The sequence below is a fragment of the Gallinula chloropus genome, assembly GCF_964237585.1.
Source record: "Gallinula chloropus genome assembly, chromosome: 5".
NCBI lineage: Eukaryota > Metazoa > Chordata > Aves > Gruiformes > Rallidae > Gallinula > Gallinula chloropus.
The window spans coordinates 12,799,961-12,818,468 of NC_140090.1; the positions used below are offsets into that span (position 1 = coordinate 12,799,961).

Consider the following 18,508-nt stretch of genomic DNA (forward strand, 5'->3'; position numbering starts at 1 on the left):
CAGTCCCAGAAGAACAGAGGCTGCTCTGTGAAATCCTGTCGAGAAGGATTCTTTACTGGAGAAGAGGGGCTGGGTGTGTTGCTTGCTAGCCTTGCCCCTTTAGGCATAAGACCATGATTAAACTCCTGCAGGTAGGGTTTTGTGTGTCTGCAGATTACAATTACAAGTTAGAGACCATCTGTCTGGGTTGCTGAACTGTGAGCAAGAGTGGGGACTGGGTTTCTGCTGGTGTAAGGGTTTGCTGGGAAAGCCAGTGCCCTTGCAGGTATTAGCTTGAGGGAAAAAGGTGTTTTTCTCTTGCTTGTGTGTGCAGGTGCTTTGGCTAATGCCACATGCAGACACTTCTCGTTCCAGGTTAATCATGCCTTGTTCCCCCAGGCCTCAAGGAGGATGTCTAAAGAAGGAAGAAGTGTATTGGCAGGATTCAGTTGCTGGGCCTGGTCTGTTCTCCCAGTTTGTAAAACCACCACTGAATTCTCTCTGGAGCCACAGGAAGGGCTTAGTTGCTGCTGAGTTGGCGGCCTTAGCAGTTGATTGCAATTATGCCTCCAGTGATTTGGGCTCTTGGGAAATGACTAGAGGGCAGAGCCTTGCTATTTCCCTCTCCTCCTTCCAAACACATTACGTAGTTTAGGTCTGAAAGAAGGAAACTTCTCTTGCAGATCTCTTGTTAGCTAGGTAGTTCTGCTCCCAGACTGACCTGTGAAGGAGCTGTGTGGATTTTATTTAATGTAAGATGATAATGAAGAGTGGTTAATACTGAAGAGACTGACATTGACTCGTAGCTTGCAGCAAACCCTTCTTCCTCCCTTGGTTGCTGAGGCTGTAAAACAGGGATGGTCATGTCAGAATCCAGGTTGGCAAACCACAGATCTGCACCAGGCTTTTCTGTCTGGGTAGTCTGAGTAGCAGTCCAGCGTGTTTGCAGGGTGCCTCATGAGATGAAGTTTATAGTTGCAGACACCAGCAGGCTTTTTCAGGATTTCTTCTGTCCTGCTTGTGACGTTTGCAGGCAAAAAGATGGAGGTTGTGCTCTGTGTTAGAGGAAGCAGGAGGAGGCACAGTTCCAGCAGCAGTGCGGAGTGGGCTGCTTGGAAGTTTCTTGCCCATCTTGCTCATCTGTGTTCAGGGAAAAGGTTTGGAGAAAATATCTAGGAGTGTTCAGACACTGCCTGCAATGTGTTAGGAAACCTTAACTATGAGCAGAACTACTTGATTTTCTTCTCTGTGGTTTTAAGATGAAAAGGAATTGCAATAATTTGAGTATTGCATGTTAATGTGTATGACTAGGCAGTGATAACGTGTTTGGTGGTCTCTGCCTTTATGGTGTTCAGGCTACTGGTAGGAAAAATACCTTCTGAGAGAAACTTGTACAATAAAGACGCTCTTTTGAGGTCGCTTGAGCTGTTGAATAGCCTCACTTGTATGAGAAGCAGCGAGTCTGCAGGTGTGGGAGCACAGGTTGTGAACCTCTGCTTGAGCTGAGATACAGGGCTTGTGCTTCACGCAGAAACTGCCTCTTACAAGCTCAGGTTTGGCTGGCAGCTCTGCCACTGACTGACAGGACAGTGCCCAAGTCCCATCCTGAGTCTCTTCTCTGTTCTTCTGGGAAAATACTGTGCTTATCAGTCTGAGGATACTGGCTGTGTAGCCCACTGCAGTGATTTGAAACTGGAGGCTGATGTCAAGACCTCTGTAGTCGAGGGAGGATGACTAACTTGAGATCAGCTTGTCTCTTGCCCACTCTAGAGCCAGCTGCTAAGGATGGCATGCAAATACTTCCTAGCATAGACCTTACCTTGGGGTTTCATTCAGTGGTGGATCTTGGCTACAGAAAGGGAAGATGCTTTCCATATCCAAAGGTTTGGGAAATTGTGCAAATTCCTTCTTTGACGCACTTTCATGCAATTGAATTTAAACTTGTCCCTAATGAGGTAAAACACTAAAAGCCTAAAGTGAATTTGATACTGATTTGAGTTGCCTGGGGACTTTTTTTACAAGGTTTAGCTCAGTGTTGCATAAATGGGTACACTTTAATTGGGAAATGGCTGTTCTGCATGTTATTCTGGCTTTAGTAGCAGGTCTTGCTGTGGCAAAGCAGCCCAACTGAGTCACACTGAGATGGAAACCAGGGCAAAGCATGCTAACCTTGATTCCCTTTTGTGCAGTGTCCAGCATGTGTGGTCTGTAAAGTTAGATGTGTGTGTGATTTAGAAAGCTGTTCTGAACAGCCAGAAGTTTATTAAGACCTATTGCTTGCTGTTGAATAATGAACATCACAGGTATAAAGATTTTTGTTTGGTCTTGGAGCACCATGGTGTGATAGAATGGAAAGGCTTCTTTGCATCCTGCTTGTGGCAGGGAAAAAGCTCTATCATGTCCCCTGTGAGTGAGCAGTTTCCCTGGTTTGATCTTACAAGAAATCTCATGATATGCACGTTTAATGCTTCTCAAAGCTGGCCCCAAAATAAGTTTTGTCAAGAAGAAAAATCATATTTGTGTTTAAGTTGGGGTCATTGGTGTAGAGTTAGTTAAGGATCCTCCAGGGAGAACTGATGGATGTGGTTGGTTGGGTTTCAGACCTGGGAGAGGTCTGAGGTTCACCTTAGCCTTTATATACTTTGTGGTTTTTGCATTAATCTTACGTGTTGGAAAGTTTTGTTAAGCAGAGTGTCAGCCTTACCCCAGGGAGTAACTTCTGTTTGCCAGTGTAATTTATGTCTGCAGCAGATTGCTAATAAGAGTCTATTGTCGGTTTGCCTCCTATTGTTCACAAAGGATGTTTACCAACTGGTAACATAACTTATTTTGCTGATACTGTATTTCTAGTGGCAAGGAGGAAACTTTGAGGCATTGTAGGTATTGTAATATAAGGGACTTAGGGAAATAATCAAATCCAGTTTCTTCTTTGCAGAGGACAACCAAATGTACCCAGATGTCTTCTGCCTGACGCTTATCCAACCTGTGCTTAAAGTACATCCTTTGAAGATTTCACAGCCTCCTGAATTAGTCTGTTCCAGTGCCCCTCTGCTCTTCGTGCTTAGTTTCCTTTCTAGCTAATCTAAGCGGATTTCTCTTTATCCTTCTCCTGGAGGAAATGGGAAAAGTTGATCACCACCCTTGTTCAAGTCAGTGCGAACAAAATCTCTTCGATGTAGTTTCCACTACAACTGTTGACCTGGCTGCCAAATGAGGCCGGGAGTTGGCGCTTTGTTCTGCGGTGCATTCAGTTCTGCCTGTGCAAAGGCATCCTCTAATTGCTAGATCTGGTGTCATTCCAGGATAAGGGGACACTGCTCTTTTCATCTCAGAAAGGTGCTAAGTAATTGAAGGGTAGAGAACCACCACCTCAGTGGCCTGTGGATAGATCTGCAGCCTTGCTTATACCTCTCTTTGAGGGATCCTGTGCCCTTGAAGGTGAAACATATCAGTCATTTAAAGGAATCTCCTAGCCATTTTACATTAGCTGCTCTGTTTTCCAGCTCCAGATTTGTAGCAGTGTCATTAACAAAGAGGAGGTGGGGGGAGATGTGGGATGGAGCTTTAAAGGCATTGTCGTGGGCAGAGATACTTTTTGTAATCTCTAGAAAGGCACAGCATGTGGCAGGGAAAAGAGCATGCTGGCAGATGGGGTGAGTGCAGCTACTGTCATACCAAGGAGACAGTGTTGCAAAGACTTCATGCTGTGGCAGACAAGTGGGTCACAACGTTGATTTGTCACCCTGAGTAGGAAATTCTGCTGCTATCAAGGATGTGATGGTGTGAATTAAAGGCATTTCTGTGGAGGGGACCGCTAGAAGATGGTAGGTGTGATCTGTGGCCATAGAGAATTTTGCCCTTAAGACAGAGGGATCAAATGAATCTCTTCTGGGTGACCTTCTTGCACGTACAGCCTAGAAAATAACAGTGCAGAAGATGAATCGTCTTTGAGGATTGTTCTTTTGGTTCCAGCAGAAGTGTCTTGGACAAGTCAGCTGGGCTGCGGTTTCCCTTGGTCATTGTGCTTAAAAGGTATCTTATGGTCATCTGAGATACATCATTAGATCATTAAATAATTAATAATATAAGCCCAGATACAGCAGCATCTGTTGTGGCAGAAGTGGCTGGTGGTGTTCCTGGTAGTACTTTGGCTTTGGTTTGTGACTCTGTCTGTTCAGTGGTCATAGGCTTTCCTATCTGCTCCTTGGTGGAGCTGCCTAACCAGGTATTCCTGGTCAGCATCCCTCCCAGGCTTAGTGCAGTTTGCCCACTGCTGTTGGCCCAGGTTTCAGGAGCGCGGGATGGAGATGGTTCAGACCTGCGTCTCCTGTGTGTGGCACGAAGACCTGACCGAAGGCATGGGAGGCAGATTTGGGAGCCTTTGACTCTGCTGCAAGGCAGTTTTGTGGTGCCCGGAATCAGCTGGGAGTTCACCATTTCCTCTCTGTAAAGTCAAACCCTAAATCTCTTTGTGTCCTTGCAGAAGCAGCGTAGGCTGGAAGGGTGTTAGTTGCCTGCATGCCAGGAACAATAAAATCGGTGCTGGTGTTGATTAGCGTTGTATCTTTTCTTAACCCCCCTAAGAAGGGATTTCAGGCTAAGCTCTGAGGAGCAGGGAGATTGCTTCCATGGGTATTTTGCCCAGGATCTTGTGTTTCTTGCTAGGGACAATGGATAAAAGGGAGGTGTTGATGCTGCTGCATGGACTTCTTGTCCTAATTCTCTAACGGTCAAGAATTTTATGGAAAAGTAATACAACTGAATCTGTCAAAAGTAAGCTTCCGCTCTTCTGAACTATTTGAGAAGTTACTTAAACTGTCAAGGCATATGTAAGGTAAGCAGGTAATTGGACAACTCTTAAGAGCAGTCTACCTAGTAAAGTAGCTTAATAGCTAAAAGAATTGTCTTTTCCCTATCTAATTCAATTTGGGTGGTCTTCAAGGTCTGAATGAAGCCATCAAAAGGTAAGAAATGTTCAGTGACTGCTGATTCCCTGGCTTTGTTTCTGAGGAGAATGATGGCAAAGAGTCTGGGTTTGTGCTAGTCTGGGTCAGAATCTGTCCCATGGCAGCAGATCTGAACTCCTTACCTTTGGTTGATTAAAAAGTTGAGAGGCAGTAATAAATAGTGCAGGACCTGCTCGTATTTTGCAGTTCTTCTCTTTAAAGAAAGAGTTAATGAAGAGTCTGTACTTAGCTTCGATGTTGCTTCGTGTTGGTGGCATCTTCATGTGTGGATTGGAAGACAAGGAACAGAATGTATATGTGTGTGCTCAGAAAAATTCAGGCCCTTTGAAGGAAGGAGGAGAAATCTCTTTAAATGGTGATGTGAGCATATGAGTAGCTCTGTGGATTTTTTCTTTGCATGTATAGATCTTAGGGTGAACTCTGTTTGTAACTAGACTGCATGCTGGCATGGTCCCAGCACTGCAGGCAGATGTATATGAAGAAGCCAAATAAAACTGCTTTCCAACATATAGTACTGCTAGACCTCAGTGTGACAAGTTTACGATAGGAATAATCCTCTGTAGTTCCAGATGAGGATATAAAAGCTCTTGAAAAACACTAGTTGGTATTTTCTGTCTTGCTAAGGTGCAGTGAAGTGCTATTAGCATACAGGAGGAAAAAATGAAGGGCAAGAAGAGATGTCTGGATCCCCTTCCTAATCAGCTGGTGGTCATTTCATGGAAGATTCAGCAGCTGATCTGCTTGACTTTTCCTTCAGTGCAGGCATTGTAAGAGAAGCTGCCACTTGATCTCTAACCCGCACCACAAGTGGTGATATTAGGAAAGCATGTTAGGTTTCTTGGTGTTATCCTTGGCCATCACTCTATCTTAAGTCCTCTTTCTCTAGCTGATGTTTTCTAGTCAGACGTGGCTGCTATCTGTGAAACTCAATCTCCTATTCTGAAACAGTCTCCGTGCTGTAGACAGCAAGAGACTTGCCAGCAGCAATCCCTCCTTCCTGAACAAAGTTGCTGTTGACAGAGACTGATAGAGAGGAACAGTAATTGGAGCCTATCACTGTGTCTCTTTGAACTTTTTACTTTTATCAGATGATGTCAGGTTAAATAAAATGTCCCAGATAAACCAAAAGCCCAATGCTGTTTCTCTGCTGAAGAGTGTACTGATTCCTGCTAGGCTTGGCAGTATTTGAACTTGATGTGTCACTGTGCTGTTATTGCTGCCTGATCCATCTCTTGGGTCCTCATATCTGCAAGAAACACTATTGAAATCCAGTACTGTCATGGATCAGATCATGCAGCTGGATGGAGTCTTTTATGGCTACAAATTGTTGTCTGCCATATCCTTCTCTCAGTACAGTAGTATTAAAAAAACCAAAACCCTTAGTTTTTGCTGTTTCACAGTCTGCCAGCAAGGTCTTACTGGTGGCGACACAGGAGCCCATTAAATAAATTCATGAATTGACAAGTCTGCTTCTAAGTAGAATATATAAAACTATTTCAAATTTATACATGAACATCTGAAGTCAACTGCAGCTGCAGGCATACATGGTAAAAATCAAGTGAAACAAAATGCTTTGTAGAAATGCCACCACCCTGATGTAATTCTTAGCAGTGGGGTGGGGATGGTGTTGGACTATGTGGCATTTGAAGACCCCATCTAACTTGATTTTTTTGGTGAGCCCTACTCTTACTCTAAAGGGTAGAGGGCTACTGTGTCTTTTAACTTCATGGGCTGGGTGGGAAGAAACTCTGCAGCATCCCTTTCAGTCCTGCTAACGTGGCACAGTATCTTGTCAGGTGTTGTCTGTCTTGTTTCAGAATTCACAAGACATCAGGGTTCGGTTCTGGGAGAATTACCATGTTTTCCCTTCTGCTTAAAAGTTATTGCTTACACTAATGAGGTACTTGAGTTTGGAGTAGTTGCATCAAAGAAAACACTTTGGACATTACAGGAAGGCTTGTGTAACTTCCAACCCGTATGAATACAAAGAGATGAGATGGCATAGAATTAAGAGATTTCCAAGATGTGAGGGATGCGTTGTTAGAGGTGTAGGTGCTGCTGATGTCAGTTTAAGCTGGCACCTAATTTGTGCTTACGAACAGTCCAGCAATCCTTCTTTCCAATCTTAGAGCCACAAAATAATAAAAACCCCACCTTTGGGGTAACTTCTCTGTGATGAGAGGAGGCAGCTGAGTCTCTGAAGTCTTTTCCTTTACAAATTACAAATTTGCTTCTTCTGTTAAAAATCAACAGGCCTTTTTAGAAGGAATGATTTGGAAAAAAACTGGAAAGCTGTTGTTCCCTTCCCCTTCTGAGGTGAAATGTAACCTGCATCCAGCAGGTTGGGTTTATTCCTTGAAGCTGCTTTTCAGTGTTGCTCCGAGTTAGTTTTGGTGTTGGGGTAAAAAAAACAACCCTTCCCCCTGAGGTATAGTCCTGCCTCTTTATAGAAATTCTATTTAGACTCTTAAGTTTTTATATTTCCATAGATCTATACTGTTGTATTAATTGCATGCATAAATATATAGTATTTCCTGATCAGAAAGTTAGGAGGCTTGTTAGGAAGTGTCCAGTGAGAACAAGCTTCTTTGAGAAAATAATTGCAAAGCAACTGGTATCTAAAATCATGATAAAAAAGGTTATTTGAACACTTGATTCAGCTTCCCCTTTGTGTTGAAAATAACTGAGTTGTGAAGGGGAGAAGAACATGGTAAAGACACTGTGAAAGGTGAGTAGAGCCTATCGAGGAGTTACCTGCTTCGTCTGGCTGTGCTTTCCCAGGGTGTCAGCTCTTTGTGTAGCCTGTGCTGAGCTGGGCAGCTGCTTGTATTACATCAGAGAAACAGAAGCTATGAATGTATTTCAGTTTCTTAAGAGTTCCATTTACTACAATTAATCCAAGAGCTAATGATTTAGCTGAACATTAAATTCCTTTCTTGTATTAATCCACAAGAATGTGGAAGCCTTCAACATGACGGATGCTTGTTTGTGTAGCCGTGGCACTAGAGCATTGATAGGAACTGTTTGCTTGGTTTGTTTAAATGTGTTTCTAGAGCTAGACATAGAAACCAAAATGCATGTGCTTTGTCCCTATAACTTTCCAATTGTTTTCCTACTTGTGCTGTCAGCTGCTCAGGCGGCTTGTTCTTTTTCCCTCAAGAAAATGCTGGCTCCTTCAAGTGATGTGGGATGAAGAATCCCTTCTCTTTCCTCAAGGTGCTTGTGTGTTGGCTTTTTGTTTCAGTTTTTCTTTTTTTTTTTTCTTTTTTCTCCTGTAAACTGTCTCACTAGTTTAACATCTCTGCAGACTGGTGTACTTCAGCCACAAGTACAGATGCAGCATGAGTACTGGTTGAGCTGAGTCTTACCAGCGTAAGCCCACCCTTGTGTCAGAACCAGCTATTGCCAGGCTGCTCACCTAGGTCTGGCTGTGGCTGGGCTTCCGTGGGAGCCAACTGCATGAGTCTTGTGTAGCAGTGGGTGTCCAACAGGTCTGCAAGCAGTGTAACTTTCCAGGCAGATTTTGTTGAACAGTTGTCCTGTGGTGACAACTGTCACCTGGAATATTGAGTGAGTAGGATGATGTGGAGTGTTACGTGTATGGAATTGGGGTTTCCAGAAAAGCCACAAGTACACAGCTGAACTGCAGTGCAAGTGCATAGCATTTGTGCACGTGTTCTGCTCCAGAGCAGTTCTGCAGACATCTGCAGCCTCTAAGTGCCAAGGCAAGAAATCTACCCTTGCCTGCGCGTGGGTGTCTCGACCCTAGATACTTGTGGGGAGGCAGCTTGCCTGAGATTGCAAAAGCTTTTTGGGTTTCTGACCACATGCCATGCACCATTGTGGCCCAAGGGTGTGCCCTAATTTAGATGCATTATGCTTCACTATGCTGTCATATAATTGAGTATCTGTTAGAAACAACTACAGGCATCTGTTTCCAGTCTGAGGGAGCAAAACAGATGTGTTATTCTCTTGCAAGAGCCCAAAGTGATGTTTCAGCTGCTGCTCCAGATCTAAATGATGACAGCCAAAAAGGCAGAAACAGACGTTTAAGTCAAAAGGAGTTGAGAGGAACATGTTTAGGAGGAAGAATCCTTATTTCGTGTGTGTGAAGTGGCATGTGGGGTTTTGTTCTGGAGCACATGGAAAGGATTGCCTTCCAAGGTAGCATTAGCTTTTAAATGGACAGAGACAGAATCTGTTTGCATTGTGACTGCAGTTTTCTAGACCAGATAGATCAAATTCTTGGAAGATACCTATTTGCTGAAGTTAAGACATATTAAAAATGATGTCTGAATTGATCAAGAGCTGTGCTAATAGCTGGGTTTGAGAGCCATAGTTGGGAGAGGCTTGCATGGGTTATGGACTGGTGGGTGCTCCGAGCTGGCAGCTTCTGCCAGAGGCTGTGTAAAGAGGTCCCCAGGGTGCCAGGCCTGGGTCAGTCATGTCACCTCTCAGTCAAATGTCTTGCCAGGATAGCAGGGTGGTTCAAGCAGAGTGTGAATGGCGACACCTACCCATGACACTTAGTTCTCTGGGGTCCATGTCTCAGCTGGGGTCACTCTGTAGCACTGATAATAAACCTCTGGATTTTTCCCCTTTAAGTTTGACCTGTTGAAAACCATCATTTACGTGTACTGTGGGGGGACTAAGGGAATGATACCAGTAAAAACTGGTATAATGAAGAACTTAAGCCAGTAGCTCTCAGGCTCGACAGCACTGGACAGTAAGCTGTGGGAAACGTGACATTTGTCCTATGGGCCGTGCTGCCTTGTGGGTGCTGGGTTAGATCTAGCTCAGGTGCACCTTGGCTGGTGTAGGAGAGACTGAGAAATGTTTAACCTGTGCATCTGAGGATGTCATCCTCTGGGCTTTCCTGAATGGGTCAGAAGGGTGTTTGAAATGCCCTGTCCCCTCTTCCAGACTCATTTGTGAAGGATGACCTTGTTTAGGTACTGCTGAAGGCTTCCCTTGAAGGTAGCACCTGGCAATACTGCATGGGTCACTGCAGCTTCACCAGCCCTAAGGGCATGGGAGTGGAAGGTGTAGGTCCAGCAGAGAAGGGCAGCGTGTGTTAGGAGATCTGTACTTGAAAATAATGTTGCTCATTCACAGAGGCTGGTTTCTTTGTGCTTCTCAGCACATGTGGCTCTTTCCTTTGCATCCTACTTGGTACTGAAATCTCTTGAAAACCTGAATTTTAATTTTGTCGCAGAAGGCTTTGAGATCATCTCCTGTTGTTACACTGAGTATTGGTAGAACTGTCCCTGAATTATGAACAGCACTTCTTGGAGGTGTCGTGAAAAACTTGGCTGAAGATCTGTAGGACATGCTGCAAGAACTTTTTGTTTTTAATGGAAAGCTTTGCATGGCATGGCTTGCTGCTGGGTCGTAGCCTCACCCTGTGGGTTTTCTGTCTGCATTGAGAGGTGATTTTCTGTGGCTGCAAATTGTCTTATGATTCCAGATAAGAACAACACAAGCATCCTCTTGCTTTCACTTTCAGTGGTTCAGGGTAGTCTGACTTTCACCTGTTCTTCCAACTGCATTCTCCAGTGTAGAACTTAGTCATGTTCTTTCTAAATAGTTGAACCTTTCGTGCTCTTTGGGAGCTGTAAAGTCAGTTACATGTTTCCTTGGCTGCCAGAGCACTGCAGTGGTAGCAGCACTTCCTGCAGCTCTCAGCAACAGAAAGTGAAAAATGGATTCTTCAGGAAGAAGTTGAAGGGGGAATTCTGGGTAGGGATTTTCCTGGAGTTTAGGCAGGATGTAGAAGTTACTGCCTTTGTGTTAAGAGGTTGCTCAAGGCTTTACGTGTGGCCAGTCGGTCAAAGCTTCAGCTCATAGTTTCCTCTGAATGAAAAGATTCCAGTGCACTGAAGAAGCAGCTTTGCAGGAATAGGGTTCCTGCTGAAGTAATCCCTCCTTTCTCTACCTAGCATCCATCTCTTCACTCACTTGGGCTGTTGCCTGTCTTCCTGTAGCTAACAAAGGCATCTTGAATATTTCTTCTTTTTGCAGGGGAATTCTTTGCTGTCATACTATTAGGGTGTTGTGGATTATGTCTGGAAACGCTTCTCAAGGATGTAGGAGTGTGTGGTAGATGCTGAGCAGGCAGTCAGGCTGTGCAGGGCTGGGGACCTGCTGTGGAAACTTCAAGTCTTAGGGTACTTGCAGAGTTTTGCAGAGGCTGTGGCTCCTGAAAATGGTATTGTACTCTTAACTGCATGTGTTCTTTTCCTTCCAAACAAGGCAAGAGAAAAGCCGTGGTAGCTGTGATTTAGCAAGAGATGTCAGCACCTGGTATCTACCCTACTCAAGTCAGCCTCAGTTGGTGACTCACCACAGTGGCTGCTCAGCCTCCATGAGAGATGCCCAGCTTTTCTCACCTTGCCAGCAGCTAGTGGGTCTTGGCTGTGTTTGCACTGATTTGGTGCCCTCCTCGTGCAGCCTGTTATCCCTGCTCAGCAGCATTGCTGTTCCTCAGAAAAGCCTCTATTGAGAGGTGTAACCTGGATGTGCAGATGTTCAGAAGCGTGGGAACTGGTGGTCAAGGGGAGGTACCTGAATATTTGAGTGTTCTCACTGCTCCTCTTGAGCCCTAATGGAGCAGAGGATTTTGGGGTGATTATCTGCTAGATTGTGTATTTGCCTTGTTTTTCTGAACGCTTTCTAAACCCTCAGAAATGTTTCTGTTTCAACTTTAAAATGTTCCAAGCGTTCCTGTAGATGTTAGAGGTAGACTTGTGGTCAGCAGTTCTGTGTTGGGAGCTTTGAGGTGCCCCAACTATTGAAGTTCACCCTATAGGCAATTTACCAGTGGCTTTTGCCTCGAAGAGGGAAGGACACTTTTGTTAGGAAAACCAACCTGTCTGTTAATAAGGCATAGTGCTGCACTAGTAGTTTACTAGTTGCCATAGGAAAGACTTTCAGTTTCCCCATGCAAACCAGAGCAGGACACTGCAATGGCTGTTTTCCACCTGTCTTTGTCTTGTTGCTTTTCTGCAAGAGAGATTGCAGTGCTCACTGTATGGTGCTTCACTTTGCTTTGAGCTCCTGAGATGCAACTTGTCACCAAAGCTACAAGCTCATCCAAGGCTCTGGTGGGCGACATCCCCAGCTGATGCACACAGGCACAATGTGTTGCTCACAGAGCTATGTCCATTTTTTCCTTACAGTCTAAGGACCTGGCTGTAAATGTAAATGCTCAGCTGGGGGCAATGGCAGTGTTTGTGGCTAAGATTTAGCTGCTCTGTGGTGAGGAACCAAAGGCAACAGCAATTGAGTGTTTTGATGTTGGGTTAAGTGAAGACAAAGTATTGCCATGCAGAGACTCAGCTGACTTGCAGGCACAGTACAGGAGCACAGGGATGATGTTGAGCAGAGCCTAGGAATGAGTGAGGCCCACAAGGAGGTATTTGGGAACCTGTCTTGGTTGAGATGTGTGGGGCAGTCAGTGCCTCCTGGGTTTTCCTTTGAGACTGTGGCATGAAGAGACGTGAGCAGCCTGGGCTTTGCTGCCTTTAGAGAGGGCTGATGTCATGGGCCACTGTCATGGGCCAGTGTACAGCAGGGTGTGGATTCACAGCGGAGAAGGGAGCGTGAGATGTCTCTAGATGTACTGCCAGGAGAGGAGAAAATGCCTTCAAGCATGAGGCCTCCCATTCAAGGAGAGACCAAGAAGAAGGTTATGGAGATGAACAGTTGCATGCTGTACTATAAGGAGCCCCTCAGTGGTGATACTTTCCAGTGTACAGGATCTGTCCTCCGCGCTAGGGAAGGATAGTGTGTGAGGGATGTTCCTGACCTATTGTGACTGTTGTCAGCCATAGGTACTGTGTTTTGATGTGGTATTGCCTAGTTAATTCCCTATTCAGAAGAACTGATCATCCATGTAGGAGTGCAGAAAAACACTCAAAGGTTTCTGTTATTATTTTCCCAGTTCTTCTAAATCCAAAGCAGATGTCTGGACTCTCTTCAGTATCTTAAACCAGAACAAAAGTCACTATGAGATTTCCAAACAGCAAATTCATGGATCCGTAGGGTGGTTTGGGTTGGAAGGGACCTCAAAGCCCATCTAGTTCAGATCCCCTGCCATGGCTGGGACATCCTCCACTACTAGCTCAGGCTGCCCAAAGCCCCATCCAACCTGGCCTGGGAGTGGATATCCACAGTTTGTCAGGGCAACCTGTGCCAGGGTCTCACCACCCTCACAGGGAAGAGGTGAGGTTCTTTCTAATATGTGAATCTACTCTATTTCAGTTTAAACATATTTCCCATGTCCTGTCACTATTTCCCACATTAAGGTAAATTTCCTAAATCTCTCAGATTTAGAAATCTGTCTGTACATGACAAAAAACTGAGGCATTTTTTTTCTCTGCAAAGTCATTACAAGAGATTGTGGTCCATGTTCCAGTTTTTATGTCCAAACCAGCAGCCCATCACTTGAGGCACTGCTGTACTCAATGGCAAATTGATGGCACAGCATCCTAAATTGTTTGTGGATTTTGAAGGTGGTGCTGTAAGAGAGTGGATGGTATCTCATGGGTTTAGAGAAATAACTCAGGAATAAATATTTTAAGTCTTCCATCTGTTCAGCTTTTTGACCACAGCTTGTAGTCATGCCAGTAAAACCAGTTGTGCTGCTGTTGCTGCCTTCTTGTTTGCTGGTGTTGGTTTTGCAAATTATGCTGTGCAGAATAGCTCATTACAACCTGTGCCCGTACCAGGATCGCTGGGCTGGGGCGATGCACCCCTGCAGATGTGATCTTGCCTTGGCACATGGAATGCTAACTGCTGAACAGCAGGAGGAGATGAGCTCCTCCCGTGTGGATGTGGTTATGCTCGTGTACACATGGAATACAGCAGTTAGCCTTTATTTCATAAGCTAATTTCATGTTTCTTTGTCTGCAAGGAGTTTTATTAATGCTGTGTTAACCCAAAGTATGTACCTGATGTCAAAACTAAATTTGCAAATAGCTAACTTTCACTCTTGCTTGGTCTTGGGTGCCCAGTGCAGTTGTGGTGGATGTTTCATGTCTTTAGGATTTAAACTGCTCCCTGTCTGACTGATAAGCAATAGTCATCAGGGGGACAGTGATGTGGCACATTGGTGTTTGTCTCTGGCTCCTCAATGTGTAATCTGAAACGTTCTTTTTCACAAATATATTAGGTGCTAAAAAGTATGCACATGTTTATTTGTGTGCTTATGAATCCAAAAGCTTATCTATACAAGTGTTCAGAAAAAAGTGGTTGAATTTGCTTACTTATCTTTGCACGCTGAGATTTAGAAATCTGTCTTCTACCTCTGTGGCCTCCTCCCAGACAGGCTCCAAGCTGAAGTAGCTATGCTGTGTCACCAGGGTGCTGGAGATGAGGAAACGGAGCACAAAGCGAGCTGGTGACATGGTTGGGACAAACTCTCTCCCCACCATTCTCACTCTGGTCCCCAGCTGCCAGGTGTGGCAGGTGCAGCAGGAAGCCAGCGGAGTGAAACCAGCACACAGGGATGTGCTCCTCAGCCCACTGCAAGAGATACAGGATAGAGGTTCCTGCAGCAGCCACCACATCCCTGCTGGGTGTGGTGTGGGGAATGGAGGGAAGGGCTCATCTCTTCCCCCTGTGTGTCTGGAGCTGCAGTGTTGGTGCAGGCTGTCGGGTAGCCCAAGGCTGTGATTCACTTAGTGCTGGATCAGCTGGTGCTGGGCAGTGCAGCTTGCTTTCTGGCCCTTTTGTGGGAGTGCATTTAGGGGTGTGTTCCTGTGTTGAACGTATTTATTTGCCTGCTGTGCTTGGTGAGCATTTACTGCTAGAGCAGATGATGGTAGGGTGTCTGTGCTCTGATAGCTGCACCTGCCTCCTGGCCTTTCAACACCACCCAGGTAGTAAAGGACAGATGCTTTGAGTTGAGTTCTTACGGAAAATACTGTTGTGGTAGTTTTTTTAATTGGGAAAGACTGTTGCATCACAGGAATTAACAAAAGCCTCATTTACTAGGAATGATGGTGCCTTGAGACCTGGCAGTTGGAGGGAGGTAGGAGATGGATTTGGTGACAGCCCCTTAGGCCTATGGAAAGTACCCTGAGATGTTATGCAGCAGCAGCAGATGCCAATTGAGCTGAATACTGAACAGCACAAGTCTCTTTATTGACTGTCTTGGGGAACCTCTAGAGTCACATAAGCAAAGCAACAGAGCCACAGACCCCGAGGGCTGTGCCATTGTGTGCTGCTGGAGTGGGCTTGGGAGAACTGACATGGCTTCTGGGGGCCTGTATAAAGTAGGGGGCTAAAAGCAGTGGCTGCTGACCTGGTATTTTCTCAGCTGAGGTCTATGCTGCTAGATATACTAGTGAGTTGAGTCCTACCTTGCTTGGAGCATGAAGCAAGACCTGTGCTGATGTAAAGGCCTGGAGTAGCTCCGTAGTTATCTGCAGTGCTGGATGGAGAGCTGCCCTTGCTGTGCCTGGGTGCCGATGGAGCAGTGCCAGCATCTGGCTTCCCTGGGGAGGGGGGCATGCTGCGAGGCCACAGCAGTGGGGTGGCTGCTGACATGGCCCATTGTTGCTCTGGTCCTGATGACAGCTTCCCTGCTCCTGAGGTGCCTCATGGTCACTGGTGTTAATTTCAGGCAGAGCTGCAGTAACTGCTTCTGTGGCAAATTGGGGGTGGGTGGGGATGGCCTCTTCAGTCAGTCCAATGCAGCAAGACCTGGAATGAAATTAATTCCTCGTTCATTTGCCAGTCATGCCCTGGGTTTTCTGTTGTCTGTGTCTCTAATGGGTCAGTTGGATCTCAATCCATGCACAATTCCAACTTCCCACCTCTGACCTTCAGCAGCTCAGGAGGCAGGTGGCACATCAGGGTTGATAAATGAATCTAGGATGGAAGGGAATAACACTTGGTCACCCCCAGTGGTGGTTTCCTCAACGGCTGCTCAAGCCACCACTTAATCATTGTGCTAATTAGCTCTCCATTTCTTTAACAACGAAGTCTTGGGAGGCTTAGCTCATCCTCCCCACCAGATCCTGGGGGGAGCCTGCAGGGTGACTGGCTGTGTTTGCACTGTGCATGTGTTTCCTTTAATGTTGGAGCGATGAGTTCCCCTCGCTCTTTCTGGCTCGCAGGCAGTTTGAAGAAGCGATGGATCCCTTCCTCTCCCGGGATCAGCTGTATCCCTGCGGCACAACCTCGGTAATTGCAGGCAGCGTGCTCCTCTGCGCGGGGTGCTGCTGCGATGTGCCTGATCAGACAGCTGTGAACGATGACCGGCTTTCCGAGTCCCAGCGACTTTCCGTAAAAGCATCTCTGGGCTAATGAGCATCCGAAGCCCATCCCCTGGCTGGGGCTGTGCTGCCGTGCCCCAGCCCGGGGGAGCTGAGGCGGCAGCGCCGGGGCTCTGGCCCAGCCCTTGTCGGTGGTAGGTTAAAGCTGGCGTGCCTGATGGCTGTGGAAAGGAGCCATGGCTCCTGAGAGCACAAGGCAAGCTGGCACACGGGGATCGTAGGTCGTCTCGTTGTGCTGCATAGGGCGCTGAAGTATAAACGGAGGTGAAGGGTCTGCTGCTGTGAGGAGAGAAAACCGTGGGAGCTGTTTGGAGAATGCAGAGCCGTCTGTTGGGGGAGTTCGATGTGGGTGCGTAGAGCGTGAACGTTCTTCCTAAGGGCCGTGACGTGAAGCGTGGCGCGCTGCTCCAGTGCTGAACCCGCGGCGCGCCCGTCAGACGAGCTGGGGGTAGGGACTGGCCACCGGCGTGCGCAGCGGCCGTGCTAAGACCAGCAGGACCCTTCAACAGGCTGGTCGAGCGCTGTAACGCGCGGGCTTTGGAACAAGCAGCGGCGTGTCACACGTACGCAGCTGCTGTCAGGGCGCGCCGCTGCCCCGCAGGGACAGGGCGGGTGGTGCGCAGGGGCAGCCGCGGAGCAGCCGGGCGCGGGAGTCGTTTCGCGCCCGGTGCTGCCGCGTGCGGCGACCGTTGCTGTGAACGCGCCGGGCAGGCGCCGCGGTGCGAGGGTTCCAAAAATTGCGCCGCGCACGAGGCGGGCGCTACTGTGTTGTGCCAGGCGTTAGCAGGGCTGCTCTCGCCACGCGCTCATTGAGCAGCCGCCCAACCCCCAGATAAGGACGGTTACGGAGCGCCGCCGCGCGCCGCCGGTAGGGGAAAGCGAACCGCACGCTAGGTCCGGGCGAGGGGCGGCGCGACCCCCGGACCCGCTTCCCCGCCGCCCGGCTCGGGGTCGCGCTCCGCTGGGCCGCCGCCTTTCGAACGGCGTTTCCGTCTCGCCCCCGACTCCGGTATAAGTCTCTTTTCCTGGGCTGTGGCGGCGCTTCCCAGAGTGCCGTGCGCCAGCCGCGCCGTGATTTGCATAAGGGGCTGGCCAGCCGCGCCTCGACGGAGCGCGCCCCCTGCCGGCCGGCCTCCTGCTGTGCGGGCAGCCGCGCCGGGAGCGCGGGGAACGGCCCCGTACCAGCACCGCCGTGTTCCGCAGGGTACCCCCTGCCCGACGCCTTCTGCGGCCCGTCGCCGAACGGACCGAGAGGCTCCGAGAGCTGCAGCCTGCCTGGAGCCTCCCTCGCGGCGTTCTCCCCGCGTTTCGGGTGCTCTGTGATGCTGGCTCGGTCTCTGCAGGGGACTAACGAAGCCGCTTTCTAACTGTGAGCGTAGTAGCGACAATTAACTACAAACGCCCCTCACCGCAGATGCCGTGTGCACGCTGCCCATAAGCCCAGGTGGTTTTAGCGCCGAGCGGCAGGTAGTTGTTTGCGTTGCCAGGCTCTCAGCAGTAAATCTGGGCAAGTAATGTCGTGGGGAGCAGTGATCTGGGGGCTTCCTGTTTGCCCACCGCCTGGCGTGTCTGTGAGAAGCCGCGGAGGGAAGGGCTGTCTGTGTGTATCAGCGTGACCCCGCCACGCGAGCAAGGGCCCCGGGGCAGATGGGCGCAGAGCCGCTGGCGGGAAGGGGCCCAGCTCCCACGGGAGCCTGTGCTGGTAGTCCCACCTCTGGAGAGCTGTGTGCTAACACACTGTCTTGTGCTTGCAGGTGGTTCTCCTGGGGATTGACATCCTTTCTGCGCTAGTGTCCCGCTTGCAAGACCGCTTCAAGGCCCAGATTGGCACAGGTAAGGGGGCTGTGTTTAATCGGGGACGGGGGGCTCGCCATTGCTCTGTTGAGATCCCCTCTGCCTGCTGGACACAAAGCCTGTTTTGTCTCCAGGGGAGGGCTTGGGAGGCTCTTGGGTGGTTTTGGGCGTTGCTGATGGGCAGGAAGGCTGACCCCTCCGTCAGGCAGGTGGAGAGTAGAGGGACTGTGCTCCTGTCATCATCTGCTTCTGAGGGATTTGGGTGTTCCTGTTTTCTTCCCTCAGTGCTGCCAAGTTTACTTGATAGGCTGGGAGACTCTAAGGACTCGGTGAGGGAGCAGGACCAGACCTTGCTGCTAAAAATCATGGAACAAGCTGCTAACCCTCAGGTATGTTTGGCCCTTTGCAGCGAGTGAGCGTCTGGCTGCTCAGTAAGAACTCTCTTCTGTCAGAGGGTTTTCTTCTGTGTGTCTGTCTGAAAACGCT

General features: G+C 48.0%; 1 protein-coding gene across 8 annotated transcripts in view; it reads left to right on the plus strand.

Annotated features, from left to right (window-relative positions):
- CLASP1 (cytoplasmic linker associated protein 1) overlaps positions 1-18,508 on the plus strand; it is a gene marked incomplete at its 5' end in the record, with an annotated part of 163,393 nt that overhangs the window by 16,828 nt on the left and 128,057 nt on the right. For all 8 annotated transcript variants that reach the window (XM_084264745.1, XM_084264751.1, XM_084264748.1 and 5 more), the window contains 2 exons: positions 17,983-18,061; positions 18,308-18,411. In XM_084264745.1, the coding sequence (XP_084120871.1) occupies positions 17,983-18,061; positions 18,308-18,411 (183 nt within the window). The remainder of the gene's footprint in view (positions 1-17,982; positions 18,062-18,307; positions 18,412-18,508) is intronic.